This window comes from Podarcis melisellensis (genome assembly GCF_964234715.1).
Source record: "Podarcis melisellensis genome assembly, chromosome: 16".
Lineage (NCBI taxonomy): Eukaryota > Metazoa > Chordata > Lepidosauria > Squamata > Lacertidae > Podarcis > Podarcis melisellensis.
In genome coordinates, this window is record NC_138533.1 from 23812992 (window position 1) to 23825900 (window position 12909).

Consider the following 12909-nt stretch of genomic DNA (forward strand, 5'->3'; position numbering starts at 1 on the left):
GGGAAATTTAAAGCAGATTGCCTAAGGCTCCTCCTGCCGCTGCCTGGCTAGGTATGTCTTTTTCCAAGTCCCTTGTTTTTACCCTGCAGCAGACATCATAAAGCTTCCCTGTATTCTGAGCAGCAGAAATGAATGAATGAATGAATCCATTCAGAAAATCTGCCCTTAGCTGTTTAAAACTCCACTCCACAGTCATATATGGGAGCAGAGCTGTTAGCCACAGGAAGACAGAGCAATTATTCCACTCGCCCACCACCTGCCTCATATTTTTTTTTGCTGAACATCTAGCTTTCTCTTTAAAAGTAGATTTGCCACATCCCTATCTTCTTTTAACTTCTGGCAATGTAAAACAGCAAATGCACACAAGCAGCGTCCCTGCCCCGGTTGCACAGCAATCTTCCACGGTTCTGGCCCATCACTGCAAAGGTACAGGGATGGCTGGGAGCTGTGGTTCAAAAACATCTGGATGACACCAGCTTGGGGAAAGGCTTGGTGTACGCCTCTTTATTTATTTAGAGACATTAGCGGCCCGCTCTTCAGCCAAAGGGGGGGGGGAGCTCTTGGAGTGGCTCACATCCAATCACTTAGAACAAGACAGTCTCCGCCCACGACACTCAAGGGAAAAGGGATGGGGAGGGAAGAGGAAAAAAGCAAACTCAGGCCACCAATTCTTAAACAGTTGTTTGTATAGCGGCCAGCTGGTATTTTATGTTGTGAACCACTCTGTGATCTTTGGATGAAGGGCAGAATATAACTTTAATAAATAAAAATAAAAATAATAGAAACAGTTTCTGGGTAGGAGGTACCTGATGGAGCTGGTGTTTTGGCAGAGCTAGTTAAGAGAGAGGAGGGCTGATATACAGTGGTACCTCGGGTTAAGTACTTCATTCATTCCGGAGGTCCGTACTTAACCTGAAACTGTTCTTAACCTGAAGCACCACTTTAGCTAATGGGGCCTCCTGCTGCTGCTGCAGCGCCAGAGCACAATTTCTGTTCTCATCCTGAAGCAAAGTTCTTAACCTGAAGTACTATTTCTGGGTTAGCCGAGTCTGTAACCTAAAGCAAATGTAACCTGAAGCGTATGTAACTCGAGGTACCACTGTATTGTCAATACCGAATATAAAAACATGCACAGAGCATTATTGTTGTTTTGGAGGTGGGGATGGTTAGAAAGTATTTGGGGGAGGGAACTCTAGTATGTTACTATCCCCCTCAACCAACCAAGGCTGAAATCACACAGCAGTTCTCATCTTATATTTGAGCTTTCTCACCACATAAAAGCCATTTGCGAAAAAATCAATGGAGTACAGAGCATCTTTAGTGCTCGTTTCTGCATTATCTTATTCCAGAGGGAAATCTTATTAGCAGACCCCTTAAGCCAGAAAATCATGGGAGGAAACTGATGACATTTGGGGCAGTTCTTTCCTGCCATTTTGGAGGGGCTCACAGGGGAACTGAAGCCCATTTGTGTGTGAAAAGGGTCGGGGTAGTGGTGGTGACATTCACCACTGTGTCACATGACTCCCGCAAGTGTGATTGAACAACGTGCCGGTATATTATTTTAAAAGCCACAGTTACCAACAGCTACTACAGTGCAAAAGGAACATTAGAAAGCCATACCAAAGCAGCCATGTTATAATTAGGAAAGCTAAAAGTATCTAATGAGCAGAGTTCGAATGGCTGTTTTTTAAATATATGACTTGATTTATTCCCCTTATAAAACTGTTGAATATTTTTGTTTTTATAAAGCTCTATAAAGGGAATCTTTGTATGCATTACTACTTAATATTTTGTGTACATTTGTTCTTTCAGACTATGATGCTTTGTAGTTTAATTTTTTTGTTATATTTGCCTTTTTTGATTTTTGGTCAATTATTAAAATAAAAAAACTGACTAACGCAGTATTCCCCAAATGCACCCCAAATCTTGCCAAGGCTTTGTGTTAAGATGCTGGCTAGGATACGACACAGACAGCTAGTGGCTTATACAAAATCTGGCAGATTGGAGGAGGGGAAAATATTGGGGGGGGGGTTGGACTGTGGACTCCAGGGACCTTTGCTTACCTGGTTAGTGAGACTAATGTTTGCCCTCAGAGGCCTACCTGGGCCAGCGACCGAGGAATGTTCCCTGAAAAGTGGCTGCAAGGTTGCTGACCTGTTCAGCCGCTGCGTTCTCAACAGCAGAGTGCAGGAAGGATGAGAGAGAAATGGGCTGGCTCAAGGAATCATAAAATTGGAGAGTTGAATGGGACACCAAGGTTCATCTAGTCCAACCCCCTGCAATGCAGGAATGACAGCTGACGAATCCCTGACAGACGGCCTTCCAGCCTCTATTTAAAAACCTCCAATGAGGGAAAGCCCACCACTTTCTGAGGTAGTCCATTCTACTGTTGAAAGGCTCTTACCACCAGAAAGTTCTTACTGATGCTGTTGGAATCTCCTTTCTTGTACAGCGGTACCTCTGGATACATACTTAATTCGCTCCGGAGGTCCGTTCTTAACCTGAAACTGTTCTTAACCTGAAGCACCACTTTAGCTAATGGGGCCTCCCGCTGCCACATGATTTCTGATCTCATCCTGAAGCAAAGTTCTTAACCTGAGGTACTATTTCTGGGTTAGCGGAGTCTGTAACCTGAAGCGTATGTAACCTGAAGCGTATGTAACCCGAGGTACCACTGTAATTTAAATCCATCGCTTCTGGCCCTAACCTCTGGAGCAGCAGAAAACAAGCTTGCTCCATTTCCCACATGACAGCCCTTCAGATATTTGAAGAGTAAATGTCAGCTCTGGAGAATATTGACCTTTGCTGGTTAATCTCCAGCTTTTTCATAATCCCCTTAGACCAGGGGTCAGCAATCGAAGGCCCACGATGCTGGCCTGCTTCCTATTGGCCGCAGGAAGCTCCTGTGGCCAATGGGAAGCTGTGCACGCCTCCTCTGCGCCGGAAGGAGCACCAAAAATAGCGTTTGTGCATGTTTCTGCGGAACCGTGAACCTCCCCAAGCCACCAAAACTTTGCCGACCCCTGCCTTAGACAAATTGCTTGCCTGTTGTATTGAGTCAGTTGGAAATCAATTTCTATCCAATAAATGAACCCTCTCGCTTTTCTCCCAGCTAACTGGAAGGAGGTTTTGCAAAAGCACATCGACCCCTCACAGATCCCCAAGGAATATGGGGGAACCCTCACAGACCCAGATGGAGACCCCAAATGCAAGACTATGGTATGGACACTCATCAGGTAGCACTCAGGGGTCCTTAGCCCTTGGGCAGGGTGGTGCAGGGGTCTATCCCAAGCAGCTAGGGAGGTTTGATGGCCTAAATTTGGAGGAGGCAGAAAATTTGGAGGAGTCTGGGTAGGGGAATGAGACACAAGATTGCAAGGCAGGAAGCAGGTGGAAAGAGCTGGACCCAGGCAGCCATGCAGAGGGGATACTGACTCTGGCTCCTTCTGGTTTCCAGGACTTGTGGCCCACCTTTAAATTCTCAAAAGCACGTTACTGCTTTGCACACACTTGCTAGAGAACTTGGTGTGAGCTGATTACAACCCAGTCAACATCTAAATAACAAGCAAATATTTTTTTGTTTATGGGAGTGCTTCTTTGACTGCCAGGTTAATTATCAGTTCCTCAAGATTTTCTAGGCCGTACCTCTTGTACTAAGACAGACCACTAGAAAGCTAACAATTCAGAGCCAATTACCTAGTAGAAATGGCTTTTACAGAATTAACTGAAAAGGATAAACCAAGAACTCTGGCCACAAGTTTCAACGTAAGGATTAATTACCACTCAAGAGTTGAAAAGAAAAAAACGTATATATTCTGCAAAAAATGACAGTATAAAGCTAATAGTAAATTTAAACACAACGTGTGAGTACAATAGTTTTAAGATAATAATAAATTTAGATATAACGTTTAAGTGCCGAAATAATGTAGTTTCAAATGTGCAATAATATAGTATAAAGGTACATAAAATACCAGTACACAACAATAGTTTTATACAAGTCTCAATGGTAGTCAAAAAGAGTCCATATTGTATAAACTCAGAATAAAGAATAAAGAGCCAAAAAGGAGTGTCCGGAGTATGAATCAGATGTACGACTCAGTAGTGGTGACCAGGACAGGGCCCTGTTTCGGAGTAAACGCCTTCTTCAGCTGGTAATATCAAATAATATGTCAAAATAAATCAAGGTTCTTCAATTCCATAGATCATAAATATAATAAAGAATTAAGACTTGGGCCACATTCACACCCTATGTTGAAAGCATCATGACACCACTTCCATGGCTTCCCCCAAGAATTCTGGGAGCTGTAGTTTGTTCAGGATACCGAGCGTATCCTGAGCATAGCTGTCAACTTTCCCCCTTTCTTGCAAGGAATCCTATTCGGAATAAGGGAATTTACCTTAAAAAAGGGAAAACGTTGACAGCTATGATCCCTATTCCCCACCCAGAGCTACAATTCCCAGAGTGGCTTAACAATCAATCCCTCTTCCGGGGGAGGGCAGCAATGGTGGTGGGTGCCCATTTGGACCGATAGAGTGGAAGCCCAGGAGGTGAACAGTAGGTGGCGCCAGAGCCACTGGCAGGTGGAGCAAACTGACAGTAGATTTGTCCCCATCTTTCTCTTCCTTGTTGAGTTCTACCAGCGCAGCACTAAGGAAGAAGAAGAAGCCAATATTCAGGGCACCCACTTAAGGCATGCAGGTGGAGGCTGGCTGAGGTCAGGCTGAGGGGCAGTGCCCCATTTGCCCTAATGGAGCTGCCATCAAGGGATGTTGGGAGTTGTAGGGCACCTGCATGGGCTATTCCTGAAGCATAGGCCAGGTCTAGGGCTATGGCTGTCTAGACCCAAAAAGGCCTCAGACTTTTAGGCCGCTGAGGGGGAGGCGCCTAGATGCAAGATCAATGCCTGGCAGACATCACAACCTGCCCAGCAACCAGGCTCATATTGATATAGGGGGAAGCAGCTCTTTCAGTCTCTGAGCTCGATGCATCGGAATAGGGAGTGTAGAGGACAACAGCAGGGAAGGAGCGTTGAGCAGGTGTTGTCTCAGCAGCCTCAGTCTCCTCACCCATGTGGTCTTGTGCGCAGCTTAACTATGGTGGAGAAGTCCCCAATACATACTACGTACGGGACCAGCTGAAGCAGCAGTATGAGCATTCGGTGATGGTGAATCGGGGCTCCTCGCAGCAGCTGGAATATGAGATCCTCTTCCCGGGCTGTGTCCTGAGGTAAGCCGAGGCAGGAGCAAACCGTGGGCTGAGGAAAGTGGAATTCTGGCAGCGCACCTATTTTAATATTTTCCTGGCCCACCTTCCAAGGAGCTCAGGGTGATGTGCGGTTCTCTCATCCCATTTCACCCGCAGGACAATGCTGCCAGGTAGGTTAGGTCCAGAGTGAGTGGCTGTGGCCTAAGGTCACCTGGTGGGTTTCTTGGCTGGGTGGGGATGTGATCTCTGGCCTTCCAGGGCCTAACTGAACGCTCTGGCCACTCCACCACCTGAACTATAACTCCCATCATCCCTGGCCGTTGGCCACGCTGGGGCCCGATGGGAGTTGGAGTTCAGCAGTTTAGGGCAAGGGGGTGGGTGGGTGGGCACACACTCCAGTCCAGCAGTCTAACCCAGCCATCACCTCCCCAAACGAGAACTGGCATTAAACAGGCTATTTCATCGTTAAAACCATTATTGTTCAGTGGTAATAATAAAAGATGCAAGGGACCTTTGCTGGACAATACAGTGGTACCTCGGGTTAAGTACTTAATTCGTTCCGGAGGTCCATTCTTAACCTGAAACTGTTCTTAACCTGAAGCACCACTTTAGCTAATGGGGCCTCCCGCTGCCACTGCGCGATTTCTGTTCTCATCCTGAAGCAAAGTTCTTAACCTGAGGTACTATTTCTGGGTTAGTGGAGTCTGTAACCTGAAGCGTATGTAACCCGAGGTACCACTGTACGCACTCTGCACAAACATCATAGGAGGACTTTAGACATGGGGATGGGCGCATCGCCAGGCAAAGTGGGGCACAGTCTGTACCACTTCAGAATGCGGAGGAATGAATGCTTCTCATAATTCTTAACCGTCCTTCACGTCTCCCCACTCCACTCTGATCTCCCTGCTTATAGGTGGCAGTTCATGTCAGACGGGGCCGATATAGGATTTGGTGTCTACCTGAAGACCAAAGTTGGGGCGCGCCAGCACGCCAGCGAAATGGAGGAAGTGCATCCCAACCAGCGCTACAACGCCCACATGGTGCCTGAAGACGGCTCGATCACCTGTGCGGATCCAGGGATCTGTAAGTGGTACCCAGATCTCTCACTTTCCAGTCCCCCCCCCTCCAGTCTTCCCTGAATGGACTTGAGTTCATCTGGAGGGATGAACTTTATTTTGCATAGAATTTCATGGGGAATTCCGACCTGCCCCCCTGCACGTATCATGCACTGTAATAACGCTCTTATGCAATATAGCCCCCCCCCAGTGTATCATTTCTGAACAGCATGTACTTACATAGAATTGTAGAGTTGGAAGGGACCTCGTGGGTCATCTAGTCCAACGCCCTGCAATGCAGGAATCAGATCATATTATACATAATATATTAAAGTGGTACCTTGGTTCTCAAGCTTAATCTGTTCCGGGAGTCCGTTCGACTCCTGAAACCGTTCGAAAACCAAGGCGCGGCTTCCGATTGGCTGCAGGAACTTCCAGCAGCCAATCGGAAGCTGCGGAAGCCATATCGGACGTTTGGCTTCCAAAAAACGTTCACAAACTGGAACACTCACTTCCAGGTTTGTGGTGTTTGGGAGCCGATTTGTTCGGGAGCCAAGCCATTTATAGATGATAGATAGATAGATAGATAGATAGATAGATAGATAGATAGATAGATGATAGATAGATGATAGATAGTACAGTCATACCTCAGGTTACAAACGCTTCAGATTACAGACTCCGTTAACCCAGAAATAATACCTCGGGTTAAGAACTTTGCTTCAGGATGAGAACAGAAATCATGCTCCAGCGGCGTGGCAGCAGTGGGAAGCCCCATTAGCTAAAGTGGTGCTTCAGGTTAAGAACAGTTTCAGGTTAAGAATGGACCTCCGGAACGAATTAAGTACGTAACCAGAGGTACCATTCTGGAAGTCCGTTTGACTTCCAAAACATTCAGAAACCGAAGTGTGGCTTCCTGCAGCCATCGGACATTGCAGAGAACGTTTGCAAACTGGAACACTCACTTCCGAGTTTGCGGCGTTTGGAGCCAAAACATCCGGGTACAAAGACACAACTGTACTTGCTTGGTGGCACTCTGGGCTCCTGGGGGTTTCGGAAAGGGGCAGTGGCAGCCCTGACGTGACACTTGCTGTCCTTTTCCTCTGCCCACGCAGACGTCCTGCGGTTTGACAACACGTACAGCTATATCCATGCCAAGAAAATCAGTTACTCGGTCGAAGTGCTACTTCCGGACAAGAAAGTGGAAGAAGACTTCCAGAAGGTGGAGGGGCAGATAAAAGAGCTGAAGATTAACCACGCCTGATGGAGCTTTCTCACCCCTCCACCCTGCAAACCCCCCCCCACACACAAAGGCGGCGATCCTAAAAACGCTTCTTCCCCTTGGGAGGGGTGGGTTTATGGGGCAGAGGAGTGGAAGGAAGATTCCCAAGGATGGTGGGGGAATTTAATTTGGGGCGGTTGGGGTGGATTATTTTTGCAGTTGGATACGGAGACCTACTGGTCTCTTCCAGTCCCTACTGTGGGATGCTACCCACCAGCAGTTTTTCTAGGGTAGTGGGGATTGATTTGGCAACACTAATGGGCAGAGGAGAGCTGCCTTCTGTCTCTCAAGCTCTGTAGCCCTGCCTCTGTGTTTACATGGCACCTGAGACCCGGCGGGCCTGCATTTCCTCAAGGCTAATTGGTCACAGGCCACGGACCAGTGGTGGGCAGGGCTACCCCCGTTCTCTCCCCCCCCCCGCTTCTTTCTCTTCCTCTCCCCCCCCCAACCCACCAGGCTGCTGGGACCACAATGGATCGCTCATGCCAGAGGTCTGAACTGGTTGTGTGCAGGTGGTTTCTGAAATTACGCTGAGGGCCGCCTGTGGCCCTCGGAGCAGAATTTCCCCACCCCTGCGGTAGGCATAGCGTTGAAAGATCAGGGGGACTTTTCGGGACTCCTTGCCGGATTGGACTGAGTGCTCTCCAGATGCTTTGGACTACAACTCCCATCAGCCCTGACCCAACACGTCCACATTTCTCTATTACAGGATTTCCCAAACTTGGGTCTCCCGCTGGGTTTTTTGGACTACAACTCCCATCATCCCATGCCAGCTGGACCAGCAGTCAGGGATGATGGGAATTGTAGTCCACAAAAAGACCCTGCTCTGGTGTGTCCTTTACCAAAATAACAAATCCCTTTCTGGCTGTTATAGAGTGAACCTGGGGCCCTCCAGATGTTGCTGGACTACAAATCCTATCATTCCTGACCATCGGCCGTGCTCCCAGATGGCGCTGGTAGGCATTGGGAATCCAACGGCATCTGCAGGGCCACAGGTTAGCCACACCTGCTCTGTGGGTGCGTTTAAGCCTCCCTCCGCTTCCTCAAAAAGCCACCTCCCCTTACTGCCCATCACTGCCCTCTGCAGTGAATTCCACAAGTCCGTCCTTTCAAGACCAGGCTTGCGTAGCTCGGGACCCATCCGTCAGAAGCGGCTGCCATCAGCCGTGTACAGGAAGGCGCTGCTTTTTTTCTCTCCTCGTTCTGGCTATTCCCAAGAACAGCAGGCACCTCTCAAACTCTGGGAAGGTTTCAGCAAAAAATGTATTGGAGGGAGGCAAGATGGGTTGGCTCTCTCCACGCAGTGCTTGCTTCTTTTAATGGATTGCCTTAAATCCACCTGCCTCGTTTACGCTCCATGCACCTGCAACAGGTGTGCCAGACCTGCCTGTATGGCACTGGTCCTGAATGTCTGAAAAGCCTGCACATTTTTTAAAAAAGCAGTTTACAGGGTAGGTTCTCACCTCAGTTAGTTTTTTGGGATGGTTGTGGGATCTTTGCTCAGCAAGGGGGTTTCAAGTTGTACCTGCGACACATTTTCAGAGAGGGAGGGAAAAGCTTAGGAAGAGGCCACTTTTTCCCTGCCTATCTCTTTGCTTAGGAACTTCTCTGTCGAAATTCTTGAGTGCGTGGAAAACCGGAGGCCCAAGGAAATAAAATTTTCCCGATGGACACGTTCTGGCCAGAGTGTCCAGAAACATAGCACTTTTATTTTTCTCCCTCCCGCACCTCAATTTTAGTTTTTCAGTTACCTTGAAGATGAGAAATGTTAATAAACATCTGAGTTGGTATGCATGGCTATGTCTGTTCACGGTAGGGTTTCTCGGGGCGGGGGGAGGGAATAAAAACAGGACCTTGCAGAAAAGATTAAGAACGAGACAATCCCTGTTCTGCAAGCTTACCATGCACAGGTTGCATCACAAAAGGAAAGGGGGATGAGGAGGGATGAGGAAAACAAGTAAACTCAAGCACATGTTCAGCACTTGAGTCATTTGTTACAGTTGGGGTTGTGGGGTATAATAATAATAATAATAATAATAATAATAATAATAATAATAATAATATACTGTCCTATACTTGGAGGTCTCAGGGCAGTTCACAGAACAAAATCAAAATATAAAACCACAAAATATATCATCAATAGTATAGAACTTCCTGAGGAATCATTCCCTATGTAGCCTTATTTCTCTGGCCTAAGGAAGTTAATAGTTGCAAACCCTAAAAACAATGCAATCAAAATGATAAAATGAAACATGAAGCTAAAATATAAACTGCTGGAGAGGCATTGTGAATTTTCTGCTCTAGGCCTTCCCTTAACTGGTGCTCCTTCGTTGTTCCTAGACCACAACTCCCATGATCCCTAACTCTTAGCCCTGTTGACTGTAGGGCTGATGGGAGATGGAGTCCAACATATGAAGGGCTACAAGGAAGGACTACAAAACTTCAGGCAATGGGGAAAGGTGTCTTTGTGGTTTTTAAGTGCTCTTACATTGGGGGTAGGGTGAGCATGACAGGGCTCCTCTGAATCAATTGCAATGTGCTCAATTACTATTTGTGGCATGCATTTTCTTGAAAAAGAAAACAGAGGGTGGAATATTCAAAAGTGTACTCCTCTAAATGTAGCATAAAGTGGTACAGTCCAGAAAACTGCTACCCGGTTTATTTAAATAATTTTTATCCCACTCGTCAGCTGGAAGGGGGAAAGTCTCCCGTCATGGCTTACAAATCACTGAAAAAAGGCATTTATTACTTTCTGTCTTGCAAAAACATGCATATATGGCACAAAAGAAAAAAATAAGTGGGGAGGTAAGAAAAAAATATGCAAGCTCAGGTATGAGTTATTGGTTACAAGTTCTGATCACCAGCTGCATTCTGCGATCTCATTTCCATGTTCTTGTTTAGGAAGAGAGAGAGGTGTATACAATAAATCCAGTTGAGTTGGGTGGCCGAAGTTGGGGTTAAGGATGGGGTTAAGGTAAAAGTAAAGGGACCCCTGACCATTAGGTCCAGTCGTGACCGACTCTGAGGTTGAGGTGCTCATCTCGTTTTATTGGCCGAGGGAGCCGATGTACAGCTTCCAGGTCATGTGACCAGCATGACTAAGCCGCTTCTGGCGAACCAGAGCAGCACATGGAAACACCGTTTACCTTCCCGCCGGAGCGATACCTATTTATCTACTTGCACTTTGACGTGCTTTTGAACTGCTAGGTTGGCAGGAGCAGGGACCGAGCAACGGGAGCTCACCCCGTCGCTGACCTTCTGATCGGCAAGTCCTAGGCTCTGTGGTTTAACCCTCAGCGCCATCCGTGTCCCAAGTATGGGGTTAAGGAGAGACTAAAGACGTCTGTTCTAAGCGAATGGGATGGCCTCAATGCGACTGCTTGGTCTCCCAGATGGGAAGCTGAGCAGACGCTACTAAAAATCTGTTGTTTAAATTGGCTGACACTAACACTGGACTCAGAAATACCAGCCAGATAGAAATATAGCAGACACCCAGGGTGCAGAAACCGGTTGAGCAGCTTCACAGTTTGCCAACCAGACAATGCATTTTCCACCTGCGTTTTCGCTAGCCAGCTACTTACCTGTCACTACCAATATATTTATAACTGGGAGTCAGATTTAGGGATCCCTGTATCCTTAGCACTTATATCTGCCCTTCCGCCCCCAAAAATGCACTAAAACCATAACACATAAAACCAGGAAGCTCCTAACTCGTACAGTATGGGGAACAGTAGCCACATGTGTAGGGGAGGAGGGAGAAGTGCAATTCAGTTCATGTTTTAAAGGTGTATCTACCAAATCTGCATTTTCCAGAATGGAAACACAGCCATTCTTTGAAATTTGCACTTCTCTGAATTTTGTAGTGTAAGTCTTCAGTCAAGTAACTTGTGCAAAATATATATATACGGGTACAGTGTGTGCAAAATGCATCTCTTAGTGAAAATGCCATACAAATATGAAGGGGAGTGGATTTACAAAATTGTGTATATTAGGTAAAATTGCATACGAACAGGTATATATATATATATATATATATATATATATATATATATATATATAAAGTGGTAAAAAGCTCTAAAAGGCTGAGGAATTCTCATGAGGGCTGAAAATAAAATTGCAAATGGATGTGGAAATACAGAGAACTCAGCTTAAGAAAATGAGGAAATAAGAGGAAGCAAAATAGATAATCGTCCCTAGTAATGAGCTTTCAGGAACTAGTGGGAGGCGTATTTGCAAATTACACAACAGGCAATTCAAAAACAAAACAAAAGCCCGTTGGGACTTATCATCCTCAGTATCTGCACACACACACACACACACACACACGTGTTTGTGGGTGTGTTGCACAAAGATCTGATAACATTTCTCTTAACAGCTGCTAAAGATTCCTAGAGGTTAGAAACAACTTCTAGGTTCTCATTACAAGGCTAGTACATGAGATGTGGGAACAGTCTTGGCCAGCTTAAGGAAACATCGGCCACTCTCCCACCCAATGTTTTGTACTGGTTGTAGCTGATGGAAGCTGTAGTTCAAAACACCTGATGGGCTGTCAAAGGCTGGTTTGGAGAATTGCTTGAGCTGAGAAGTCGACGCTCGGATGATGACACACCATGGCAAATTTTATAGAAAATGTGTTTTTCCCCGAATATGTGCTCTTTCTGAAAAGGCAGAAGTACTACTCTGTATTGAAGGTGGATAGTTTTTCCACTTTCTCCCTTATATACATAAAAATGTAAGTGGTCATCACGCTCAATGGCAGGCTGCCCCAGTGTGGTTTAACAGAGGGAGGGAGGCTCTCCATGCAGCAAGTGCCTCCCCCTCCTTTTAAAGGCTTGGGGGGAAAGTGTTTGGTGGCAGTCACAGCAAACTGGAGAAGCAGACCTTAGTTCTGTGTTTGCTCTTTGACTTGGTCTACCCACCATTGAGAAAATGTGTGAAGTTTCTGACGTCCAAATATCTGTTTTGCTTTGTGCTTATTGTTCCTCAACAAAATATTTAAAAATAAAACTCATTTCTTAAAAATATAAATGCATGCATGTGCTCTTTACTATTAATTTTGTGCATCTAACTGGTTTCAGGGCTTGGAGGTAGTGATTCCTGTATCAAATTAAGCCGGAGAGAGCAATCATGCACCTTCACTTTTACAGCCAAGAAGACAATGAATTGGATTTCAGGCAAACCAAGCTCTGACAAACCACATGACGAAAACAAAGTACTGTACCTTTCAATGGGAGAGATCATATTATCTCTACAGTTCAGTGACAGGCTGCATGCAATCCTGTCCCTTGCAGTTCCAGTTTTAAAGGGATCTTGCATAGGAAGTGGTGGAAATACCTCTTTAAAAATACTGTAAATAAAAATCCATTTCT

The 12909-nt window shown here is 46.1% G+C and overlaps 1 protein-coding gene across 1 annotated transcript in view; it reads left to right on the forward strand.

Moving 5' to 3' along the window:
• SEC14L2 (SEC14 like lipid binding 2) overlaps nucleotides 1–9330 on the forward strand; it is a 37421-nt gene extending 28091 nt beyond the window's left edge. The window contains exons 9-12 of the mRNA XM_081892467.1: nucleotides 3113–3219; nucleotides 5088–5227; nucleotides 6120–6289; nucleotides 7374–9330. Coding sequence (XP_081748593.1) covers nucleotides 3113–3219; nucleotides 5088–5227; nucleotides 6120–6289; nucleotides 7374–7522 — 566 coding nt within the window. The 3' untranslated portion in view covers nucleotides 7523–9330. The remainder of the gene's footprint in view (nucleotides 1–3112; nucleotides 3220–5087; nucleotides 5228–6119; nucleotides 6290–7373) is intronic.
• The last annotated feature ends 3579 nt before the right edge of the window (nucleotides 9331–12909 follow it).